This window comes from Hypomesus transpacificus, chromosome 11 (assembly GCF_021917145.1).
Source record: "Hypomesus transpacificus isolate Combined female chromosome 11, fHypTra1, whole genome shotgun sequence".
In the NCBI taxonomy this organism is placed as follows: domain Eukaryota; kingdom Metazoa; phylum Chordata; class Actinopteri; order Osmeriformes; family Osmeridae; genus Hypomesus; species Hypomesus transpacificus.
The window spans coordinates 13,593,119-13,619,555 of NC_061070.1; the positions used below are offsets into that span (position 1 = coordinate 13,593,119).

The window sequence follows — 26,437 nt, forward strand, 5'->3', positions numbered from 1 at the left end:
GAGGGTTGTGAGAGAGGGTGAGAGAGGGTGAGAGAGAGAGAGAGAGAGAGAGAGAGAGAGAGAGAGAGAGAGAGACTCGCCACAGTCTCCAGCCTTTATGTGATGGGCAGTTTTCATTCAGCATTTAGGGAGCTTGTGTGTGAAGGTGATTAGTCTACAAATAGTGTGACAGACCAATACAATTGTCCCTGGGGATTTCCGTCCAGTTATTGTTTGGGATATTAACAGAGGGGTTTAATGACATGCTTTTGACTTGGCTTAGGAACACCAACTAGAGAAAGCCTGTCTTCTATCTGTGATTAGAATGTTCAATGAGGAAGGATATTGGACAGGCTCCATCATCCATGTGTTGCTTGGTAGGATATTCCCCAGGGCATTTTGCTGTTGTCAGAGTAACTGTAGAACTACATTGGCTATTTGCAAACAGACAGTTAGATCACTAGTTACACCCACTTCATTATTGGCTTTTATTGAAAGAAAAGAAAAAAAAGCAGCTGGATGCTAAGACTACTAATGTTTATTAACTGTCTGAATCATTAAGGGATACTGTGGTACTCTGTGGGCTTACAGACCACTAGCACACTGCCTTCCAGCTTTCAGCACCTTGGACAGTGCCAGTCTCATTCCAATCCATTGGTCAGATTAAATTTGCCCAGCATGGCTTGGTCTTGTCTGGTGTAGTTTGGATTGGCCCAGCCCCCTTCTGTTATAAGGCCTGTCTCTGCTGGAAAGAGAGGGCTGACTTATTCATTTACAGCAATGCAGCCTGATCATCATTCTTCATCAACACTGATGAGCCTTTTCCCTGTTAACTGGCTGTATGTTTTTTCTTTGTCAAAAACACGGGCATCGTAGGGATAGCAAGCAGCAGAAGTGACTGACGTTGGAGGCAAAGTTCTCCATCTGATTGCGTCCCTGTTTAACATGCACAAACAGACCTTTTGAGAAAGAGCGGAATGCAGGGAAGCTGCCTTTTGTCAGTATCCAATCATAACAAAGTCTCTGAAGCCATAGGCCAATAACAGAGAAGCAATTCAGAGATATATTGTCATATGCCCATTAGGACAGGCTGTCTGTGTGATGCTTAATAGAAAATAGATAGTCTTGCTCAATGATGGCTCAGCACCACATAATACACATTAGGTGTCTGAGTGAAGCTGAATAGATGAGCTGTAAGGTTCGCTTTCTTAGAAAAGCTTTGACTTTGTTTTCAAGAGAAACCTCTCAACACAAACAGAATACCAGTGATCGTCTGCCATTATACTGACTCATGTTTTGCCTGTGTTGTTTTATGGTAAAAGTGCACTCAGGGCTATGTGAGTGTCACGGTGTGTAGAACACAGCAGAGGGGTCTAAGGATGCTAGGAGGGCATGCTGACCATTTGCTAGCCACTCACCCTGGGTGACCCCTGACCTGCGGTTCTCCCACTCTGGTTTAAAAGATGGCAGCGTATGGAGGGCCACACATCCATGTCCGGCACTGCGTGGGCAACCAGGCCGCCTCCTGCCTCCAGCCTTCTGCTGGTGCAGCCAGGCAAAATAAGGAACACGGCCACACGCAGTGAACACAAAGATCTGCTCTCTACTCACGGGACAAAAGGTTGCAATCGTTTGGCAGCTTGAACAGCTGATATAACTAATTGGCTCACTTTCTTGCACAGTGTTTAGGCACTTATAGTTTAAGAATTGAGCTATCAAATTCAATGTGTCCAAGTTTTATTGGTATCTTCCAGTTCCATGTTGTCGAGAGCACGAGGCTGTATGAAGGCTGTCCTACGTGTGGCTGTGGGTTTACACCAACGCCAGAACCACTGGTTTGGAACGGTCTCTCTGGTTTGGAAGACTACAGCTCTCTTTACTCTTCCTAGTTCTGAGCTGTCCAGTCTGAGCTTGGCTTGAGCTGCTAGCTAATCACTTTGGTGCGATTGGTCAAGCTGAGCAAGTGGTCTTCCTCGCTTCCTTAACAGATTGCTGCTTGCCAATGGTTTGGCGTGTGATGCAGATTGTTTTCTTCATGAGTAATGAGTTCTGAGGAGCTCTGCCCACCATTAATCTGGACCATCAACACTTTTCTCCCGGGCACTGCTGGAGTCAGCCAGCAGGCCGTTTTGTGTCTTCTTTCTCTTCTTCCCTGACTTATCATATTGACTGAGATGCACGCCTCCATTTTTCATCTGGCCTATTCATTCCTGCCTTATTTTGGGTACAAATTGCATTACTTTATAGCCAATTGTTATTCAAATGACTGTTAGTTTTCATCTAAGTAGTTGAAAGATTATAACATTGCTGTTCCCAGCAGAAGGGAAGTCTTGAACAAACGGATGTGTTTGTAGGTGTGTGTGTGTGTGTTTCCGTGTGGATTTTTACTGTATATGTGTGGATTTGTACAAAGACAACAAAGCAATACAATCCATAGGAAGTTAATGGCCTATTCAGTGCTTTCCCAGTTTTGTTGTTTATATAAAATAACGGGGTAATTGGCAGCCTAAGGAGCCCAGCAGTTTTATGAAGACTAAAGCTACTCTGACTTCAATTGTAAATCTATCCATGCTGACAATTGTAATTTATGAACAATAATCATATCGTTGACTTTCTTTCCTGATTAAAGGTTTTTGCCAGACTTTGAACAATTGCACTGTATAATAACTGCTTATTGATAGAAGGAAGCACGCATAGATCTTTCTTTGAATAGACAGTTTATTCTTTGTCACATCTTACAACAAATCCCTCAGACAATCTCAAACTCAACAAGTCAGTTCGAGCTCTTCATCAAGACTCCCGCTACAACATTGTCCCTAGTAGCACAGCCCAGAAAGCTGCCTCAAAACCTGGACGGGAGACCATCAGGGTAACAACCTCCCTTCCCGAGGAGTACTATTCACTGTTTGAGCCTCGAAGTGAACCCGACACCACCTCATTTACAAAATGCTGGCCAGTCTAGACAAAACATTTAGAGCTGATTTCCCCTCTATTAGGACCATGCTTGGTACAGTGCGATCCAGACCAGCCTCGGCTGGCTCCGCTGTCTGCCTGTCTTGTCAGCCAAGACAGCTCATCTCCCCCAGGTCTCCCACACATCTTTTTCTGTGCTTCTAGCTGGCAGCCCGCGAGAAAAAAGGAGATGGGAAACAGGGACATCAGGGAAGCCTGGGGGTTAAAGGCCACAACAGCTGCTCTAATCAATTGCCCAGACAACCGGCTAGGGGAAGGATTTGTTAGCGTGCTAGCCCCCACTCCAGGTCACAGGTGATTAATTCCCAGTAGTTTACACTGTGGTACAGCAGCCGCATCACTTTGACCTCTGAACTTTGACTGCATGACCTTATCATTGCTTCAGGGGACAAGGTCAGTGCTGGGGGTTGTAGTTCTGTTTTGTCACTGTCCCTGAGATGTGCTCTGTGCTGCTGCATGATGCGGAATCCTAATGACATGGTATCTTATTGATGTGAAGAGGCCCCAGTGCACCTCAGGGTCTGATAAGGACAGGAGAAAATTAGACTTGTATGATTTGAAGGTGGGCGACAAAGAGGAGGGGGGGGGGGATGTATCTGTGGCAAGCTCTATTAACTAGCCTTTGAATGCCTTATCAGCTCAGTGGAATTGAAATATTCAAACAAATGTTCTCCGTGGTTGTGCTCGGTTCCTGGGTACTGTGAATGTAATGTGACTGAATGCTGGATCATGCTGTTATGCAGGTGACTTCAGTGGGGTTCTAAGGTGTCACAGAGGCTTTTGCTTGACAAGATGTTTTCATGCCAATAGTTGGAGTTTTGCCACATGGCATATACAGTATATTTTGAAAGTATGTGTTTAAAATACTGTCAAGTTTACGTTTGTGTGTGTGTACGTGTATGATTTAGAGGTGTGAGCATGGGTTGGGCGTGTTTGCATGGTGTTGAGCTTTCACCAGTACGTGTATGTGTGTGTCGGTGTTTGAGTGTGTGTATGAGTCATGTTGCACATTAGTATTTCTCTAGAGATCGGCCTTAGCACGGCAGCGGTTTAACTTCAAAGCCCACTCAATTCGCTCCCCAAATCCCATTCCAGCGGGTGAGCGATATGCTCTCGTATCAAAGGTGAAAACTAATCTGGTCAGTGAAATTCCCCCTCCGCCCTCCAGACACGGGGCCAGCCTTAAAAAAAATGTCCTAATGAGACACAAACATGTAAATGGCTGCTGGAAAAGATGGAGCGCCCACTTAGAGCTAAATGGCACTGCCAGCATAACTGTCAGCTGGCGAAATGGGATTGGCCAAGATCATGTCACGCAATCCATAATCAAAAATGGAAGGAAAGATTGCCTCGTCGTGGGAAAGGAGGGGGGGCCCTGGGAAGGGGGGGGGGGGGGGGGGGTGGGTTTTATAAGGACTTGGAGATAATGATATACCTCTCACTATCCGTCTCTGCTTTTGTTTATCTCTCACTATCTCCCTCTTCACCTACTCATTCCTCTACTTTTACTCTTTCGCTTTGTAGCATCATAGTGTACAAAGTTACACACGTCGTCACATTCATATTCAAGCCTTATTGCTCTCTCTCTCCCTCTCTCTCTCTCTCTCTCTCTCTCTCTCTCTCTCTCCCTCTCTCTCTCTCTCTCTCTCTATCTCCTCTCCCTCTCTCTCCCTCTCTCTCCCTCTCTCTCCCTCTCTCTCCCTCTCTCCCTCTCTCTCCCTCTCTCTCCCTCTCTCTCTCTCTCTCTCTCTCTCTATCCCTCTCTCTCCCTCACTCCCTGTCGTACAGACAGTTGCTGTAAAGGTAAAGAGTGTCTTTGCCAGCTTGGATGGTGGATCCGGTAGGGGGAAAGCTTGAATATTGTTGCAGCAGTATTGTAGCACATTGTCTTTGGCAAGGAGCTCAGGTAAATTCACTCTGAAGTGCTTTTGGAGACAATGTGGTTTTTATGGCAAATCTAATGGAGTCTTCAGTGGTCTAGCATTACACAGCTTTTTATGTTGCCAGCTAGCTGTACTGCTTTGGTACGATAGGATGACAGAGTTTGGGAGTTAAATAGAGAGAGAGAGAGAGATGGGAGGAGTATGGAGAGCGAGGGAGAGATAGATGTGTTGGCCAGGCAGAAGCAGATGTGAAGCACATCTGCTTCTCATCAGATCAGTAGCTTTAGTCTTCAAGAGAAGCACGACTCTCTGGTGAGTTTAGTGATTGCAGTAGCTGAAAGTCGTTAAGCACCATGCACTGAAACATACGTTGTTTATCCAAGGGACCTTCATAAGCTGGGAGTGCTTCAGTCTCTCTACTGTGTGTGTAGAACTTGGTACAATACTCTAGTCCGATGTGTAGTTTGGTGGTGTCCTACTCAGCCTTGAGAACCTTCAGACGAGTCACCCGTGGCCATGTTTCCATTCACATTCAGTCTTATTTGTCACAAAAGGCCTTTCTGAGCACATTGTGTCAACCTGTAAGGATGAAGATAGGGAGAGACGGATCCCATGCTCCCTCACAGTGTGCTAAGCCGCATGAGGTCTCACGGGGCATGAGGGTGTGTGTTTACGTGCACAACCGTGTCGGTGTGTGAGCGAACGTTCGCGCCATCGCCCGCATGGACGTATTCAAAGTAAACGGTGCCTCCTCTGTAGAGACAGCCGTAGTGTGTGGTGGAGAGACTGCTGTAGTGTGTGGTGGAGAGACTGCTGTAGTGTGTGGTGGAGAGACTGCTGTAGTGTGTGGTGGAGAGACTGCTGTAGTGTGTGGTGGAGAGACTGGCGTAGTGTGTGGTGGAGAGACTGCTGTAGTGTGTGGTGGAGAGACTGCTGTAGTGTGTGGTGGAGAGACTGGCGTAGTGTGTGGTGGAGAGACTGCTATAGTGTGTGGTGGAGAGACTTCTGTAGTGTGTGGTGGAGAGACTGCTGTAGTGTGGTGGAGAGACTGCTGTAGTGTGTGGTGGAGAGACTGCTGTCGTGTGTGGTGGAGAGACTGCTGTAGTGTGTGGTGGAGAGATGAGTCACCCTCTCTGCCCCAGACAACACCCACCAGCCGGCTCTCTCTTCACCGGGCCAGCGCGTGGACGTGTGCATTGATTAGGCTCTCATTGTTTGAGGCTGGATGCCTCCGAATGCGCTATCACAGACTAACGTGTTGCAATACTCTGTGTGGGAGGGAGGATGAGAGCTGGGCTCATAGAGGGTGTGGTTGGGTCCAGGTTTTGCCTCGCAAAGTCACATTAGACAAAGCAGACGGACATTAGTCACTGTGCGTCCGTACCACCACTGACAAGGGACAATGTATCTTTTGTGCTATTTGATTGCACAGACAGGACAATATTTACAAATAATGCCAGTACAGTATGCAGCTCCTGAATCTGAAAAAAGGGAGACTCACTGTAATGGAGAGCCTTACACTATGATGGCACTTGATGACTAAGTAAATAAATAGAACACAAATTACATGCCTGACCCTCAAATGATAGCACTGGTCTGGGGGGACTTTTCTATTGTAGTTCAAATGAGATTCATCAACTCATAATGCGGCCTGATTTGATGGCTGTTTATTTCATTTAAGTTGATTTGATTACCCTCACAGCAGCGGGCTTGTTGACCTAATCTGTGAACATTTAGAGGGAAGTAAGAAGCTGTGCGATGCTGAGTCTGTCTGATCCCAGCTTTCCAGATGCAGCGACGACGCAGCCGACCGACTGACTGACCCGCCGAGGTGTGACAGACATGACAGATGAATGACCTTGGCCGGTGTCGGCTAAAGATTTCGTGAGCGTTGCCACACTCAGGTGTTAGATGGGTCCAGGCTCTGTGCTGTCCGGTGGGGCAGGTGTCGTAGGGTCTGATTTGCACACGCTCCCCAGCTTCGTTCCAGTGTTCACACGGCACGTTCCAGGATGATAAAGCATGGCGCTGGATGCCAGCTTGGAGCCCTAGGGCAGTCTGCCAAAGGGTTTTAATTTTGTGCGCGTGCGTTGGCGTGCGTGTGTGTGTTTGTATGTGAGCGAGACAGACAAAGAGAGAGGGAGCCTTTGTAGTTTGGCCATAACCCTTAAAGGTGCAATCTATAGTTTCACCTGTGCTCTATGAATACAAACCGTATTGACCTTGCAGGGATGAGGACGAGGAAACCATTGAGTCCATTCCTCTGATGGATGGCCTCGACCAGCATTGCATGAATCTACCCCTTTAACCCTCTAAATATCTGAATATTTCATCACCCTAGTAACAGAGCACTCAAAACATCATACAGAATGCTGGACCTTTGAACTCTGAATATCTATGAATATCTTCCAATGTTGCCCTCCAGGCAGGAGGACACTGTAGTCCAAACCCGCTGTCCTTCCCTTTGACTTGTTGGACTTGACAGTATGGACATGGCCACGTTTCATTGACACAAGTAATCTATTTTTGGGCGAAGACGTGGGGGCAGGAGCCAAGCCTGGATTAAAGTTGTAGCTGCTAAACGGACATGGGATAAAGAGGGGCCTGTTTAGCTCCAGCAGGGGACTGTAGAATACACTAGGTGCATGCTTAGATGTAGCTACGCCTGCCCTAATCCAAAATAAAACCCAGTCGGCTTGGCCACAGTAATATTCAGTCTGAGTCTGTAATGAATTGTCCCTGTCGGAGTCTAACCACATGACCCACTCCCACTCCCCCCCCCCCCCCCTCCTCTGCAGTAATAAAGTCAGCCCAGCCACAGCACAGCACCGTGATGTAATATGATAGTAATAATGATAATAACTGGAGTGGAGGAGTCACATTTGAAGCTGGCTTCTGTCCTTATCTGACATGATGTTGGCTGTCCGGCTAACTGGAGAGCTGTTGGGAGACTCTACAGGAAGTGGATTGTTCTGCAGCAGGGCCAGGGCATTATCACTCATTTTAACTGCTAGGTCAGGAATTACAAGCCTGCCATTAATATGGGCTCGCTGGTTGTTTGTAAGTGGTGGCACAACAGACACTGGTTTTGCAAATCCATACTGAGCAATGTTAGCGGGATTAACGAAAAGAACCGTTATTTATCATGAAGATATATTTATCAGAATCTACCGTGGGGCATTCTGTGGTATCTCTATATGAGTTATGGTGGCAGACAGTCTTTTCATGATAGTACCGAAGCAACTGATATAGCCAGTGTCTCACTCAGCCAGCAGGCTTCTCTGCCCTGCTCAGTATGAGAGTCAGGCAGAGCGTCATTCTGTCCTAGTGGCAGTACCTCCCTAGGAGCATAAACATTAGGGCCAGGAACCATATGAACAATTTGTCCTGGGTTCCCTGTAATGTGCCTCGCTATTTTTCTCCGGGCCCATCCGTCTGGTGAAAGTGACATCCCCCTCCATCCTTACTTCCCATCCTCTGTCTCCATCCCCCTTTTTCCTCCACCATTTCTCTCTGGCAGCGCCTCATTCGGGGGCCTTCAATTCAAGCTGGACCATTAACGGGTCAGTTAGCTTAGCCATGGGCTCGTTAGCGAAAATTGTCGGCAAGGCTTGTTAGATTAGGCCTGAGTTAGGTATATCAACGATTCACCAGTCCTCCGTTGAAGTGGTTCATGTGTCAGCTAGGCTCTCTCACACTACTTTTATTGTGAGCTGATTTGTTGGGCGCTAGCCTGTTAGCTGGTCTGTTAACACAGTGCTATTATACAGCCTTTTTCCCCTCAATGCTGCAGTAAATCCAGGCCTCAGCTGGCCCAGAGAGGGGGAGCTCTCTATTGCTGTGCCACTCCTCTCCCCTGCCTGGCTGTTTAGGAGCAACGAACACTCTCTCTCAGTCAGGGAATAGATTTCTCTGCTAGACCCCTCTGGTTAAATCCTTCCCTGACTCTGTGTTGAGAAGACAGTCACCCAACAGTAGGTTGTCAGCAGTGCTAGTAAATGGTTAAGTCCTGTACAGTCTCAGGGGACGGCCGGGAGAGGGAGGCAGACAGGCTCAGCTATCATTAGAGGCTCATTGATGCTAATATGTCCCATGAGAACCTTTGACTCGGAGAGATCACCCTTGGCCGACCCTTGCACTCCCCCCCCCCCCTCCCCCCCGGCCATTTAAGTACAGTAGCTGTCATATCCCATCACAGAGAGCCACACTTCAGCTTTATATTGTCCCCTAGATACCCCGTCTCCCTCTCACATCTCTCCATGTCAGCATCTCTTCCCGCCTCTGTTTTTAGCACATCCAAATCCCCCCTCTGCGCACACACTCCCCAGCCCCTTTGCCGTCTATTTCCTCTCTTTATTTACCCATGTCATTCCCTTCTCATTCCCCCCTCTGGTTCCCATCTCTCTCTCTCTCTCTCTCTCTGCGCCCTCGTACTTTCTTCTCTCACCCGGTTCATCTTCTGGTACGACTGGATTGTAATGCTGTGACTCACAGTCTTTCTCTCACACTGTCACATCAGTGGAAATGCCACAGATCACACTCCCATCCGCTACCCTTTGGCTTGCCCAGTCCCACCCGCCCTGACTGGACCTATTAGTGCCCACCATGTGGAATGTCTGGGTCATGACCCCCACAGGCCCCTACGGACCCCTGAGCCAGCCCTGTAGGTGAACCCAGAGAGGGGGTTTTTGCTTGGCTGGGCAAAGAGACGGCTGGTTGTGCATCACTCTCTCACACCCAGACACAGGACCTCAGGGGGAGCTGATGATGTGCTGGGTCATATCTATGAAACAGCCCTGTCAGCATGTGTACTACCCCTACATGCTCTGTAAAGCCGTCCCGATGTTAAGACCAGCAGCCGCACCCACTACAAAAAACGTCTGCTGGAGTGTCTTTACCAGGAATAGGCATGATGATTGGCTCCCTCTCCTGGCCTCGGGTCTGTGTTGTGCTCATTAGGGGAAATCGTGCCGAGTCATGAGTGATGTGCCCCGACATACTTTTCCTTTGGTAGCTTATCTATTTTCTGCCGAGCAGCTGTCTGTCTATCTGCTTTCTGATTATTAAGCTGTGTTTCCTCCCGCTCATTGACAGTGTGCATTTAGCAAGGTAGTCCCAGTAGATTTACTACGGAAATGTCCCTCTGAGGCAATGATTGGAAGCACCTCATTATTATAGAAAAGTGTTTGCACAGGCATACTATAAAGAGGTATTATGGTTTGCTCAAGTCATCATAGAGTTATGTATATGAGAAACATACTTTAATAGTGCTGTGTGTTTTCTGACTGTGAGGTCTCTCTCTGTCATTTTCTCTCTCATTCTTTTTTACTTTGTCTCCCTTGCTCTCTCTCTCTCTCTCTCCCTCCCTCTCTCTCTCTCTCTCTCTCTCTCTCTCTCTCTCTCTCTCTCTCTGTCTCCATCGCTCTTTCTCCTAATTTCTGTCATTTTCTCTCCCGCTCTTTACCTCTGTTTCTATTATTCTCTCTCTCTCTCTCTCTCTCTCTCTCCCCCTCTCTCTCCCCCCCCCTCTCTCTCTCCCCCCCCCTCTCTTTCTCCCCCTTTCTCCCTCTCTCTCTCTCTCTCTCTCTCTCTCTCTCTCTCTCTCTCTCTCTCTCTCTCTCTCTCTCTCTCAGGATCTGAAGAATGTGCTGTCTTTTCCCCCCGTACCCTGGGGAGTTTCTGCACCCTGTCGTGTATGCCTGCACGGCGGTCATGTTGCTCTGCCTCTTCGCCTCCATCATCACATACATCGTGCACCACAGGTAACCACTTACTGCCCCTTCTGCCCCTTCTATGACTGTCACTGTAACCACTTCCTGCCTCTTCTATGACTGTTACTGTAACCACTTCCTGCCTCTTCTATGACTGGCTGCGTGCCTGTGCGTCTGTGGATGACTGTGTGTGGCCCGTGGACAAGCTCTTTATTTGGATCCTTCCAAGTGTTTGTATTTACCCCCTTAAATTCAAAGGGAAGCTGGGGGCAGGTGGAGCCGCAATCCCCTTCCTCCGCCACAGTCTCCATCTCCACACCACCTCTCTTTTCCTGCTTGTTTGTCTCTCCCTCCGTCCTGTTCCTGGACTGTGTGTGAGTCAGACGCTTAAGGCCGGCAAGAAGAAACGCTGCAGCCTTTCTGAGTCACGGATCTAAAGCACAGGATGGATGGAGTGTGTGTGTGTGTGTGTGTGTGAGTGAGCGTGCGCGTACATGCGTGCGTGCGTGTGCAACACCGAGACCTAACAAACAGCCTTTTTCGAAGAGATGGCTCAATCACATTTCCATGGGATCCAGGCCATCTCCCGTGCCCTTGTTCATTGGAGGATGGTTAATGAGAGTGTGAAGCCCCTGGGCGAGGAGCTAGCGTCTCCCTGTTCATCCACTGTTCATCCACTGTTCATCCACTGCTGAGGATCCAGAGAGGGCTGGAGGCTGTTGGCAGCCTGGATTCATGTCATTAGCGGGGCCCACACATTCACCTTGAGTCCATGTTAGATACTGGAGCAGAAGATCATGGACAAAGGTGCAGCTGAATGTATGGCCTCAACATGGCCTTTCTCGTGTGGGAAGCTTTCTGAATACACTGGATAAACAGCATTACACAGTGAACACAGTTTTCATCAGTGTGTCTGTGTGGGAGTGCGCGCGTGCGTGTGCATGCTTGGTACCAGACAGCATGCAACCCCTCACTGTCAATGCGCTTCTGTCTCCCAGCTGCAGCAGGGTCAGCACGCTCTTAACACCTCCCCTCCCTGCTGCCCCAGACACAGGCCTGAGCGCTCCTTACTGCTGCGGCATGTGTAGTAGCACTTCCCTGGATGGCTGTCACTGGCTGGCTGGCTGTCGCTGGCTGGCTGGCTTTCACTGGCTGGCTGGCTTTCACCTCTCAGCCCCAACACCAGGTGACAGTGTGTAGACCGGCACAGATGTAGGACGGTGAGCTTGTTAAAGGAAGGCAATGCCCAGTGCAAGATTCGTCCTGCGCCGAAAATGAATGAAGGCTTGTTAAAGAGCACACTCGCATGCAGACATTGCAGGGGAACAGTCCCTTCCTCTCTCTCCCAGCGCCACTATAGGGTTTATGTCCCTTTTGAGGGTTTACGGGGAGAGGAAAAGCGAGCGACGGGAGGGGAGGTGGTGGGAGTGGGGAATATTTTAATCACGTGCTTCTCTGGAGGGATGGGGAGGTGGAGGGTTGCCAGGTTAATGTACTTGACCCACTGAAAGCCAATACGGGGAGCCCATGAAAAAACACCCTCCTGTGTAGCCAGGAGCCCGACTGATTTATAGCCTCGCTCCTGGATGGAGTTCAGCACCTGGGCAGCAACAACCAGCCCAGGCAGCAGCTTGGCCCGCGCTGGCACAGAGCAGAGAGCCAGCCAGGCCGACCCCTGGACACGCCTCACAGCCCCCTGGCGCTCCCTGGCGCTCCCTGGCTGCATTTGGCTCTCCACCATTTTGGTGAGCCGAGCCAGGCTCCCAGGATATAAAAAGGAGGTTGTTTTTCCACGGTTTACGATTATGATAATGAGTGTTTGTGATGAATGTCAGCACTTGAAATGTTATGGTTGCTAAGGCTATTCTCTGTCGGCTTTGTTATCAACTAAATTCCCTTTTTTCAATGCGTAAAGTACACTGAAGGTCTGTCTGCAGTCACCAAGAGGGGAATGACTACTGAAGGCTGTGTGTTTGGAGATATAATAGATTTGGTCCATTAGTGTTTGGGCTCCAACCTAATCTGGTCGAATACTGTACGTTTGTATTGGCCGACCTACATAGTGTAGCACAGTACACAGTAGTGTAGCACAGTACACAGTAGTGTAGAACAGCTGGACTGACTGGTGGCAATATGGGTTAAGTGCTGAGCCCAAGGGTGTATAACACTTTCAGTCCGTTTCTCAAAGAATGTGTGTGTGTGTAGTGCTCTATTGTGGAGTGTTTCAATTGACTCAGCGTGCTGGAATCCATCTGCTATTTTGTTTATTCACTGTTGAGCCAAATTCTGCTGCGCACATAAAATGTTCGGGCAAGTGGATGACTTAGCTGTGTTCTGAATTGCACAGGGCATTCTTGTCAGCTACATGTGCTTCCAATCCATACCCCCAGACAACCACACCTAAAATACATTATGCTGTGTTGAACTTTGAAATGTAGTAATCTTGTGAAGGAATGTACAGTAATACAGGACATGTCACTCATATGCCATATCAATTAATTATTTGACGGTTTGTCATCTGTTCTCTATTTCCCTTTCTCTCTTCTTCTTTTTCTCACCTTCTCACTCTCTCTCCCTTCCCCCCCCCTCACTCTCTCTCCTTCTCCCCCCCCCCCCCCTCTCTCTCTCTCTCCCTCTCTCTTCCCCTATCTCTCTCTCCCCCTATCTCTCTCTTCCGGCAGCACCATCCGTATCAGTAGGAAGGGATGGCACATGCTCCTCAACTTCTGTTTCCACACGGCCCTGACCTTCGCAGTGTTCGCCGGGGGCATCAATCGAATCAAATACCCCATCATCTGTCAAGCCGTAAGTGCACTCGCTTTTCATTTCCCTGTGCGCTCTCAAAGCTCTCCAGGAAATTGATTATGAATGTCTATTGAGGTGGTCAGTGGAGCAGAGTGCCAGGACTCTATGCCGGACCTGGCCTCCCGCTCCTCTTTGATGCACTGGAAACATGGCGAGCCTCACTTTATCCATAGTGAAGGGACAATGAGACAAGAGCTTGAAGTGTATAAATGCTCTCTTGCTTTTGCTTTCCCTTCTCTCTCTCTCTCTCTCTCTCTCTCTCTCTCTCTCTCTCTCTCTCTTTCTCTCTATCTCTCTCTCTCTTTCCCTACAACTGTCTTTCTCTATGTCTCACTCCCTCTTTGTGTCCCTCTCTCACTCATAGACTCTCTCTTTCTTTCAAGATCTCTCTCGCTGTCTCTCTCCTCTTGCCTACTCTGTACCATAGCCCAGGGGGATGGTGAAGGTGGTGTTTGTGATGGTTGTAAAGACAACCGCCTGGCCCCTGTCCTGTGATAAAAGCGACAGCCCCGTTCCCTGGAGGTCCTCTCCTCCTCCTCCTCCTCCCCTCCCTCAGGGGCCCTTGAAAGACAGTTTGTCATCCTAATTAGCCCCGCTGCACCGCCAGCTTGGGGGATTTCAGCCGCCACTGTCGCCAACAACCGCCGTTTGACTCTGAGCCTGTACACGCGGCATCTTTGTCATCCCGCCTGCGGCTAGTGAGGGAGCACAGGCGGTGCCAGGCAGCCAGTGGCGCGGCGGGACACTGCGTTTATGATCCCCCACATGCCGGTGTAGGATTGGAGAACAGGTCACTGGAGCACTGTCTCTCCCGCTGGCTGCATTAACACTTGGATGTGATGCCGTGTAGAGCAGAGCTGGATGTGTCTGTGCCAGCCGGAACCTTGCCTCCCCTCCAGGGGGTCCTGCTTTGCACGAAAGCCCCTGAGGGCCAGGGGCCTGGATGCAGGGGTGTGGCGGCTCAGCCCCCCGAACGCATCGAATCCAGGAAGATACTGGGTGTAACTTGTGTTAAGTGGTGAGATAAGACTCAGTAAGTGAGAGGGAGAGAGAGAAAGAGTGCGAGAGAAAAGGAGAGAGAGCAAGAGAAAGAGAGGAGAGACAGACAGACAGAGAGAGACAGAGAGAGAGAGAAAGGGGGGGGGGAAGAATGATGTCTGTAACCAGGGGCACAATTGACCAGATTGATGGGTGGAAGTGACGGGGACTCATCAGGTGAAGTGTGCTGTCCCTCCTCTGCCTCATCCACTCAGCATGTGGGCAGTCAGCCACAGCAAAGATCCCCTCATCACCTACATCTATCAACCACCTCTCTCTCTCTCTCTCTCTCTCTCTCTCTCTCTCTCTCTCTCTCTCTCTCTCTCTCTCTCTGTCTCTCTCTCTTTCCCTCTCTCTATCTCTCTCTCTCTTTCCCTCTCTCGATTTCAATGCAGCCAGTGTGAGGCGGCCGTCTATCCTCCTGTCACAACCACTTCAGCTTGTCCTCCTCCTCTTCCACGCCGTAATGCCTGCGTCTCAACATGGCGGGGCTAGCGCTAGCTCAGCGTAGCTCAGTGGAAGCTAGCAGCGAGCTAGGCTGCGAGGCACGGTGACGGGGATGACAGCGAGGCACCTCTGTTTCCTGTCAGCCCCCGTCAAAGCGTGACGGCCTTCCCTCCGCTCCTGAGATGACACGTCCCGGCTGGCGCCTGCCTTGCCGTCCCCCCCCCTTCCCCCCTTCCTCCCCTCCCCTTCCTCCCCTCCCCTTCCTCCCCTCCCCTTCCTCCCCGCCCTCCCCCCCCTCCCACTTTGCCATCGACTTACCTGCTCCCCCGCTGCTTAATGTTGCATTAATAACCCTCAATTAGCACATCCCATTTACCTTTACTGCATGAGCAACATGTGTAGGGAGTAACAAGCAGCCGCTCCAGAACAAGGTCACCGATGCCTGTGACGAAAGAAACACTCGCAACGGTCAAATCTTTGTTGACAGTCTTGATATGTACCCTCTCTATGTCAACAATGAAAGTGGCGACATAGCAGACTGTTGCAATTTGGACGCCGGTTAGCGAGGCTTCGCTAAGTAACACAGAGCCACGCAGAACTGGTGGTGATGACTTTGCCGCCGCAGCATAGACACCCTCCACCCCCGCCGCTTGCGAGATCCCTCTCAAGCCCAGCAGGGCTCCTCCTCCCCTCGGGGGGAGAGATGGCGACATGACACCCCCACCTCCCCCTCCCCCAACCGGGGGAACTTCAAGGATCCGTGGAACCAGTCCTGGCAGCTTCTCAGTACTTCAAGCAGATACACCCCTCCTCCTCCGCCATCTCCTCCCCCTCTATTCCTCCAGCTCTCCACCTCTCTTCTTCTCTTCTCCCAGTTCATTTTCTCTGGCACACTCCTTCCGCCCACTCTTTCTGCACAGTCACTCTGTCTTCTCCAATGTTAGTCAGTGTCTTGTCTTTCCCCGTGAGGTTTTATGGCCGAGTGAAAGGAACGGGGGCAGTAACCCCACACATCCTAACAACCCACTCACATCACATACTGAACACTCATTTGGTCTGCACAGTCACTCAGCTTAACAATACACATCCCCACTCACAATCACACTCCTCCAACCCCATCCACTGCGTTCTCTCCGTCGGTCCATTTGCAGGTCCTGCGTGCTCCTACACTCGGCCCTGGTGGGCATGTGGAGATCTCCAATACAGTCACACCTGGACTGACTCCGTGTTTTTAGGTGTGACCTCACTTGCTACTGCAAGTATGGCTCTCTTTTGCTCCCTACAGATCCAAGTATGGATAACACACTGGGTAGGGTACTTCTGAGATCCCAACATTTGAGTTGCGGGACCGAGTGAGGCGCTCTCCCCCCTTTCGTCCTGTCTTTCCCTGTTTTTTTCTCCTGAGCTCTCTTTTCCAGAGCTTTCTTTCTGCTGACAAAGCCTTGGAACAACGGCAGATCAATTACTATTCAAATATGTTTCATGAATATTAAAAACAGTGAATTGAGTGTTTCAGACAACGGTGCACTTGTGTCTGCAACTTGTGTATACAAGCTGAACGTGAGCTACATTCAAAAACCAGATGTTTCCTCTTCAGCTCAAGATAGTTGTCCTCTAACTAGAAGTGTATGGTTAAGAGGTGGTTGATATCTATCAGTTAGACTCCCAGTAAAAAAGTTGTTCTTTCCCCTGATGGCTCCATCACTCTTCACATCAGTTCAACGTCTCTTTCAGTGTAAACTCCTCTTGACGCCTTTGTAAAAGGTATGAAGGTGCAGTCTTGAGTGAAAGGCGAGCTCTGTGGAAAGGCCCTTGAAGTGACATTGATTGGGTGGCAAGTGAAAGCACTGTGGCACCGTGTGTGTGAACGAAAGCTTTCCCTCCAGTCAGCAGTGTGTGATCAAGAGAGAAAAAGATACTGAGAGACGTGGGACTGTGGAGGGATGTAGCATCTGACATGTTTTCTGTGTGTGTGTGTGTTCATGTGTGTGTGTGTACGTGTGATCCTTTTCATGCTGCAGGTTGGCGTGGTGTTACATTACTCATCTCTCTCCACCATGTTGTGGCTGGGGGTGACGGCCAGGAACATTTACAAGCAGGTGACCAAGAAGCCACCACAGACCCAGGACGGTGACCCACCAGCGCCCCCCAGACAGCCTCTGCTGAGGTAAGCACTGCACACACACACACACACACACACAAACACACCGAGTCATGGATCACCTCTCTGTGAAAGATCTCTGCTGCAGGTTATGAATGATGAAAAAGTGTTTGTGTTTGTATGCACAAACGTGCCCATGTTTGCATGTGGCTGCGTCTGTGAATGAGTGTGCAGCAAAGCATGGGCTTCTGAACTTTCTGTAGATGATATATCTCGCTGGGATTGTGCTCTGGGTGTATTTTGGGGGGTCAGGAACTGGTTCAGCAAACAATTCTCTGCTTTCTTATTTCATTTTCCGCTCAGTACGTGCCTCATGTAAGCCAAAGAGACACGAAGAAGTCTTCCACAATCACAGGGACTCTCTCTATGTTTGTCCTGTGAGGCCGGGTGCTGGCTTGTTAAAGACTTGGATTTGTAATCTTGGGCTTGGTCACCTTTCTTTGGTATTATGTAGATGTTGTTTTCTACCGAGAGTGACTGATCATTTCGTTTTGGGATTATTTCCAAGAAAGAGATGTGGATGGTATGTAATCTTTTCAGTCTGTGTTTTCCGTGTTGTTCGTGTTGGTAGCTGTGCATGTGTCTGAGTACAGGCATGTTGGGTGTGGGTGTATGTGTGTGTGTGTGTGTGTCAGGTTTTATTTCAGTGTTATTGTGCATCAGAAGAGGTGTCTCCAATTAGTTTGCGTTCCACAGTCCCAGAACTGGTTCCCTCTTCGTCTTGATTTTACTGCAACTGTTTCCGATTTTCTAAATGAGAAAGATTACACTCTAGAATCATGCGGTTCCATCTGGAGGAGTTTGGCTTTAAATAATATGACTCACGTAATGCAAAAATTTGCTTGAAAATACCCCCTAATTAGTTGGGGGCATAGACAGTTCTTTTTAATCTGCTAAATTCCAGAAATGAGGCCTATTCAGATTAGAATAGCCTTCTTAGGGAGCAAGGCAGAGGTGACTTTCAAAGTACAGGCTGCTGCTTAGCAACGCTGTCTAACACAGAGGCAGCTGGCTACATCTGTCCAGGGAGAGGGTGTCTGCAAGGGAAGCTTTGCTAATCATCATTATCCTCTTCATCATCATCCTCCTCATCAACATCATGGTCATTTTCTCCTTTGTGTTTGCAATGTAGGCAAATATAGGCTAGTTGCAAAATGAGATGACTAAGAAGGATAGATCAAGTTGGAGGAAGTATCTTTTCACACAAAGAGGAAATATCCTAAGCAACCTGTTCCCATGACGATGGCCCAAGGCTGTGACTAATAGCCTCCGTCACCTTTCGAGAGCCTGCTGAGTTGCTGGACCTTGGAAGTTCCGTCACAAATCTCAATCTGGTTTGGCTCCGACAGCTTTCGTTGCCATCAGCATCAGTTTCAATGTTGCTTCTAGGTTTTCATGTTTCACTTTTTTTCTGCTTAGTCATGTTGTCTGGCACATTTAAAGAGGATCAAGATATTTGGGATGGAAGGTGGGGAAGGTGCTGTGTGAGCTCTTTGCAGATCCAGGCTGTGAAATAGCACATGAAGTCCTGTAGGGCTGAGGAAGGATTTTCAGGCACCTGAAATGAAATACAGACAGACAGACACACAGGCAGACAGGCAGACTGACATTCAGACAAGCGGACAGACAGAGAGACAGATAGATAGACAGGCAGGTAGGCAGACAGGCAGTCAGTCAGTCAAACAGAAAGGCGGGTATGTTGGTAATATTGTAGGTTCACCATACAATCCCCAAATGCATGGTCATGTGTCAGATGTGTGAGTCTCTGAAGGCCTGTGAAAGTCATCAAGGATGACCCAGCAGAACAAGGAGCCCCAGGCCTAGAGAAGCTCTCTCCTTACAGGCAAATCCTCTGCCGCCTTTGGACAGCTTAGTACGTTTCAAAGGCCTACGCGGTCATGTGCTCAAGAGCCAGAGAGGGCTACGACTGGGGAGGTTGGAGCGTTTGCGGCAATTTTGATCCCCCGTGATTGACTATAATGCTCGCCATCAGAGAGAGACCAGGCTATGAGACTTAGCCGCTGGAGACAAATCAATTTCGCTCATCCATTCTTCCTCTCTTCCCCCTTCCACTTCTACCTTCCTCCCTCTCTCCCCACCCATCTCCTGAGCTCCATAAACAGTCCAATGACAGCCTCCGATGGCAACAGCGGCTTATTGGTCCGTCAGCTAATCCAGCAGCCTATCCCGATGACCTTTTGCCAGTTGACTCCTGCTCTGTTGGCCAACAGTTGAACTGCCTGCATGCTAATAAGTCGCCGTTACTCACACACACACACACACAAACATACAACATTTTAACAAGCACACAGTAGTCACTATTTATATTTCTTGCTTATTTTCTGTACAAAACACAAGCTCGGTGCGCCATGACTTGACAGGGCTTGATTTTTCAGTCAGATGCAGCTGTCAGTTTAACGCATCGTGCTGTTCTGGATCTGTTTTTAGAAAGTCTATAGTGAAGAAATGAGTAATGAATTTCCAAGGCCAGACAGAGAAAAATAAATAAAGCGAGTGGGAGAGATAGCGAGTGGGAGAGAGGGCAGTTTAGTACACACAGGAGAGGACAGAGGCTCTTCTGTCTCAAGGGGATTCGCTGTCTATTTATATCAAACCCAACGCCGCTTCCCAAACTTACTTCAAGTCACCAACCGGCCCCAGCACTGCCATTTGGAGTTGAAATACTTGAACGTACACACCCATGTCGAGTCACGGGGTTTGGAGGAAGTGTGGGTGTGTGTTTGCGTCTGTGTGTGACTGGCAGCAGGGCTTCCCTAACGCAGATAGAGCGGTCGTCAAGCTCCAGCCTCAACATCTAGTTCTTCTCCTTCTTCTTGGTGCTCATCTCCCCGACGGTTTTGTAAATGGCTTTCTGTTGGAGAGAATATCCCTGGGGGGGTCGCTCCACTCAGACAGCGTCAGCGCTGGTAATGCCCCAGCCCTTTACGCACACACACACACACACATACGGACACACTGACACACACACGCTCCCTTTCCACCTGCCCAGACAAACATCTTGATTGGAATTGAATTTTGGGGATGGGTGCAGTCACTGTGTGAGGAAAGAGATTGAGTGGGGGAGGGAAGAGACAGACAGACAGACAGACAGACAGACAGGATAGAGAAGCAGCGTTTGAGACTGACAGAAGAGAAGAGAAGAGCAAGGACAATGTAAGAAAGAGGGGAAGAACAGATGTGGAATGAGAGAAAAACAAAAGGACAGACTGAGAAAGGGAGAAGAGTTGCCGATTTAAACTGAAAAAAGTATTGAGGAAACAAGATTGGAAGAGATTAAAAAGAGTGAGAGAGAGAAACCGCTCAAGTAGACCTATACCAACTCACACATGCACACATGCACACATACATATACAGACGAGACTCACTTTCATCGACCCGTGGGCAGAATGCAACGCAAAAGTTTGAATGTTTGCATGAAAATGAAATCTAACATACTATTTCCAAAGACATGCACTTCCATCAGTGGTGGAAAGTGGTTGTATGGCAGCTTGAACAGTAGCCCTGTCTCATATTGGAAGAAAGTGAAGGAGCTCATGTACCTGACTGTGGAAACACGTTCTGCACAAATATAGCTGTTTGCCCTCTTGTCATGTGACATTCTGCATCTCAGAGTTGTCTTTTACTCTCTCTCTCTCTCTCTCTCTCTCTCTCTCTCTCTCTCTCTCTCTCTCTCTCTCTCTCTCTCTGTCTCTCTCTCTCTCTCTCTCTCTCTCTCTCTCTCTCTCTCTCTCTCTCTCTCTCTCTCTCTCTCTCTCTCTCTCTCTCTCTCTGTCTCTGTCTCTCTTCCAACTCTCCCAGTGACATTCTACTATTGATTCAATCCCTACGCAGAGAGCGTATTCATGTTACAAACCGTCTTAACTATGTCGCACATCATTTTTTCTAATCTCTCCCCTCTGTCCATCCTCAGGTTTTATCTAGTCAGTGGCGGAGTGCCTCTCATTATCTGTGGGGTCACGGCGGCCACCAACATTGAAAACTATGGCAGTGGAGAACAGGCTCCATAGTGAGTCCCAGCTTACACCCTCACACGTGCCCCTGCACACATATATATTCAATTTTCTTCATTAACACTCCAAATATGCAGCTTGGTTTCATGTTGAGTCACACTCAAATATGTGTTTTGTACACCTCCCACTCCCTCCCTCCTTCCCTCCCTCCTTCCCTCCTTCCCTCCCTCCCTGCGGAAGTTCAATACCTCCTAAGCCCTGTAGATGTTTTGTGTGGGCTTGTATGTGTTGGTTAATGTGTAGGCTCGTGTTTGATAAATCAAACATCAATCCAAGGTTGTGTTAGCAGGGATGCCCATGCTAGTTTGTGTGTGTGTGTGCTGTGTCTGTTCCAGCTGCTGGATGGCATGGGAGCCCAGTCTAGGAGCTTTCTACGGTCCAGTGGCGTTCATCGTCCTGGTAACCTGCATCTACTTCCTGTGCACATTCGTCCATCTGCGGCGCCACCCGGAGAGGAAGTACGAACTGAAGGCCCTGACGGAGGAGCAGCAGAGACTGGCGTCCGCCGACCTGGCACAGTGCCACCAGGGGGAGCCGGGCGCCCAACCCACCAGCGGGCCCTGCCCCCCGGGCTGCCCCGGCATCATCAACCCGTCGCTCCTGGCCAACGAGCACTCCTTCAAGGCCCAGCTACGCACGGCCGCCTTCACCCTCTTCCTCTTCCTGGCCACCTGGGCCTTCGGGGCGCTGGCCGTGTCCCAGGGCCACTTCCTGGACATGATCTTCAGCTGCCTGTATGGTGCCTTCTCCGTCACGCTGGGTCTGTTCGTCCTCATCCACCACTGCGCCAAGCGAGACGATGTCTGGCACTGCTGGTGCTCCTGCTGCCCCGGCCGACAGGCCAACAACGGCTGCCACGCCCGCCCCAAGGTCAACGTGAACGGGGATACGCACAGCCACGGGCACAGCCACTGCCACCTAGACTCTCCGTGCCCGGGCAAGGCCATGATGGGCTGTGGCCACGGCCCTCCCTCCGGTCACTGTAAGTTCAGCGGGCTGGCGTCGTCGGGCCAGAACCACGTCACCTGCCTGGCACCCGCGACCCCCTGCTGTGCCGCCCTGCACAGCCAGCAGCTGATGGAGGAGGAGCCGGCCCCACACGTGCTCCTGCATGCCGACCCCGAGGGCTACCGGCCTGGCATCCATCTGCACCGCTGCCTCAAGGGCAGCACCAGGACTAAGGGCCGCCACTTTGGGCGCCAGCGGGCGGGGGCGGGGGCAGGCGGAGCAGGCTCCGGGGGGGAACGGGAGTACGCCTACCACATCCCCTCCAGCGTGGACGGCGGCAGCGTGCACAGCTCCCACACGGACAGCCCTCACAGCACACACGAGCGCCACGCCCACCTGTGCCACCTGGCCCACGAGGGCCACCACGAGTGTCACCACGAAGGGCACCACGCGTGCCATGTCATCGCCCCTGAGGCCCTGGCGTGCCACAACACCTGCCACCGGCATATCTGCTGCGCCAAGACGGACCTCTTCCCCACCTTGTGCCAGGCGGAGGCGGGCGACACGGGCACCTTCCTGTGCGGCTGTGGCAAGATGGCGGAGGAGGACTTGATGGCGCCGCATCACCACCTGGAGATGCACCCGCGCAGACAGTCCTACCCGCAGAACCCACCCAATCAGAACGGGATTCTAAAGGGCGGCCTGCATGAGGGCTTCCTGTATGCGTCGGACAGCACGGGGAATATACGCACCGGACCCTGGAGAAACGAAACTACTGTGTAGCCACCCCACCCTTCCTTCCTTCCTCCCCCCCCCCCCCCCCCCCGCTTCCCGCCCGTATCTTCTTTTCCAGATCCGCACCTCACTCCCTTTCTAGGATTTAACAATGAAGCGAGCTGTTCAAAAACACATCACATGCAGTTTTTTTTTTTTACTTTCATGTCGCATTTCCTGTGTTTTCAAAGCTCTTATTTCACTGTACAGTTAAATGACAGCCAGTGACGGCCAGCCATGCAGTCAGCAGAACAGATCTGTCTCCCTAAGGGAGGCCAGGGAACCCTACCGCCAACAGACATACCTCTTATCCAAGGTATATTTACCTCCATGTGACAGATCTGTGTGAGAATGTGGATGTGTGTGTGGGGGTGTGGATAGATACAACTTCTCTACGAGTTTTAAAAGGAGAATCTAATTCTGTTGACTAGACTCGGTCGTGTCATTCCAGTACTTCAAAGAAAAACTCTTGGTTTTCATGTTTTAGACAAACAAACCAGCAATTAGAGTCCATTTTGTTATATTTCTGCCAGTGAAAAAAGCGTACTAACTGTATACTGTGAATATCAACTAGTGGTTTCTTAGTAAATATACAAAGATTACTGATCTCACCAGAGTTCTGTGGATGCCAATAAGTTGTGGAAATTAAAAAAGACAACTGAAAAGTTAAGTGAACCCCACATTACTGAGTATTCTGTTCCAGGTTTATATTGAATGTCCTATGTGTATGATGTCTTAACTGTTGTGTCTTTTGGAGACGTGTTCAGCAACAATAACAGCATCTACATTATGTATAGTGCCCGGTGCTAGAGCTAGGTGGGATTGTTTGTGTCACTGTTTACCATGATATCCAATCAAACACAGTGCCACACAGATCAACTTCCTGTTGACTTATTCTATTATTGGATCCTCTCTCTACTTTCAACACTTTCACAACATATACTAAACAGAAGGAGCTACACTGAGCAGATGGTGCCAGTGATCAATGCTAAATTACAATCATGTCTTTGCTTTCAATAGAGACCCCAGAGCATGCACGCCTTGTTGTATGTAGCTACTATATGTCGTGTGTTTTTCCTGTTACATTAATGCGCATTCATTTGATATTGAGTTTGACTCGCTGATCAGGCGAGAACACAGCAACAGGCATATTTTTTCTTGCTGTTTGCTATCATTATGCTATTATTGTCCTTGTTACTTCTGAGGCAATGCTGTGTGGAAATGCAGTGTTTATTGTCATCAAGGTCACCGTCACTTTGAAGCGCTGCCTCACCACAGAGCATGAAAGATATGCTTCTTGCAGAGTGTGAATGATGGTGGTGGTATCGAGTTAACTGCGTCGCAATATTGCGACCAGTGATTCAGCATTGACATGGCAGGTAACCACAGAATAAACTGCAACTATATTACAGCTACCAGCAAAAATCCCCATGATTTGCACTCCATGTTTCCATCTATCCATCCATCCATATATTTATCCATAATGTGCACTCTCCTCTGATGTATATATAAATTGTTTCCGACTGATTCTTTTATATGAGATTTAAGATATTTAAGAGTAAATAAATCTATCTGTAAAGAAAACACATGGGAAAAACATTCCTCTCTATGTTAATGCTCAGTATCTGAGTTTAGAAATGTCACAAGTTTTTGCATTTATTTTGTTGTTGTTGGCGTTTCTGTTCCATATAAAGTTTTAAGACTTGACTCCATTGAGTATGCCACCACTGTTTTTGAACTCAATCTACATTTTAATCGGCTCTGGCCAGAACGCTAGAAATATCGTAAGATAGAGACGGTATTTTCAATAGGAATATCAAATGAAAACATGCAAGGTAACGTTTCATTTGAAGACAGGGAAAATAAGAGACTTTTAGAAGTAAAAAGATGAAGCATGACTTCCTTTGTCCTTATTTAGTGGAATAATTGACTTTGTGACAGTATCACCTGTGACAAACCCTATAGTCCCTGGTATCACCCCTTCAAAACCTCGTTCTACAGTACATGTCAAGAAGATTTTGCTTTTGTGTAAATGCTGTACATTCACCCATGTTACTGTTGCAAAGTGAGCCTGTCATGTTTCTGAAGCTGTGTGTTTGGTACCATAGTCCACCAGTCTTCTTTTCAGCAGAACTACTGCCAGATTTAGCCTGAGGTAGCCCCTCTGACCTCTGTCTAGGTTCACCTGTGGTACTGTAACAACACCCAAAGCCACATCTCACCTTTTTTCTACATCAACACGGATTCCAATAAATGTATTTTTTCACCATGCAAAGAACAACCCTGTTTTGCTGTATTTGTCGTGTCTGTCTGTGTGCATGTGTTTGAGCGTTTGAGGCTGTTCCTTGCAGTGTTCATGTCTTCTGACTTCAGCGGAGATGATGGAGATGTCTTAAGGACTCCCCACAGGGGGGGACTCCGCTGATAGCTGCCTTGACTGGCACTGTGGGTGTATGCGTTTGCAGTCGTGCATGCCTCCAAGTACATGCATTTGTGTTTGCGTGTGTGTGTGCCCGTTCATATGTTGATGGGAGGGCACGTGTGTGCATGTGCGAGTAACTAAGACTGTGTGTCTTTTGTGCATCACAAATCAGGTCAGGGCTGACAGGCCATGAAACGCCTGAGCACATTTAATATGCAGCTGGATTCTTTTTTACAAGGCCGCACGCCACTCTCCCCCTCCCGACCATCAGATTATTTCTGTAACTTGATGCAAATAAAACCAGGATCCAGCTTTCCTCTCAAACATGGGAACGACAGCCAATGACTATGTGACCTTGTGGAACGTGTTTAGAGTTGATGGTCGTCTTACTTTCTCGACTTCAATTAATGACTATTTATGTATCTAATTGTATGCGTGGCCTGGTTTGTATTTGTGTGCATGAATATACAGTTCAAGACCCATTGTGGAGATACTGGTTTTAGGGTATGAGAAATGTTAATTATACGTTGTGTTTCTGAGCCAATGAGTTTGATCCTGGAGCCGTTACTGCTGGTGGGACCTCTGTTCTTTACAGTATCTTCAGTCTGCAGTACCGTCAGTCTGCAGTATAATCAGTCTGCAGTACCATCAGTCTGCAGTACTATCAGTCTGCAGTACCGTCAGTCTCCAGTATCCTCAGTCTGCTGTGCAGAAAACAGAACAGAGGGGACACATGCAGGAGGAATTATAAAAGAAGAAAAAACCTGCATCTGTTTCATTAAACATACATGTTAGTTTTAGCCAGGCAGCTGTCATATTTACAATACACTTGAAGCTGTGTTCTTTTTCATATTTAAACATGATAAAAGCCTACAGCTACCTGTTTTGGTGTGCACGTTTATCTACTGCTGTTCTGTCTGTTAGAGTTGGTTGAGTTTACTGCACATCATCTGGACCTCAGTTGTGATTATTTGTGTCGTAGATGCACCTCACAACACTGGTTGTAAAAGAGTCTCAGGTCGTCTGACTGATATGACCAAAGAAACAAAGTGCTCTTTGAGTCACATGTGCTATTTGCCTTTCAAATGTATGGGTTAGGGTCTTTCTTTATCTCTCTTGCCCTCCAATATCTATCAACATGTCTCTCTCTCTGTTCCTGCCATGTTGTGTCCTCTGCAGCTTAGATGGTGTGGGCTGATCCTGCAGCCCTGGCTGCAAGGCTTCTGACAAAGCACTGTGATCACCATGCTAATGCTGTCCTGTAC

At 48.9% G+C, this 26,437-nt stretch overlaps 1 protein-coding gene across 1 annotated transcript in view; it reads left to right on the forward strand.

Annotated features, from left to right (window-relative positions):
* Window positions 1-25,011, forward strand: part of LOC124474134 (adhesion G protein-coupled receptor A3) — an 82,040-nt gene extending 57,029 nt beyond the window's left edge. The window contains 6 exon segments of the mRNA XM_047030034.1: window positions 10,469-10,489; window positions 10,491-10,597; window positions 13,228-13,351; window positions 16,858-17,003; window positions 20,929-21,024; window positions 21,364-25,011. Of these exon segments, the coding sequence (XP_046885990.1) occupies window positions 10,469-10,489; window positions 10,491-10,597; window positions 13,228-13,351; window positions 16,858-17,003; window positions 20,929-21,024; window positions 21,364-22,759 (1,890 nt within the window). The 3' untranslated portion in view covers window positions 22,760-25,011.
* The last annotated feature ends 1,426 nt before the right edge of the window (window positions 25,012-26,437 follow it).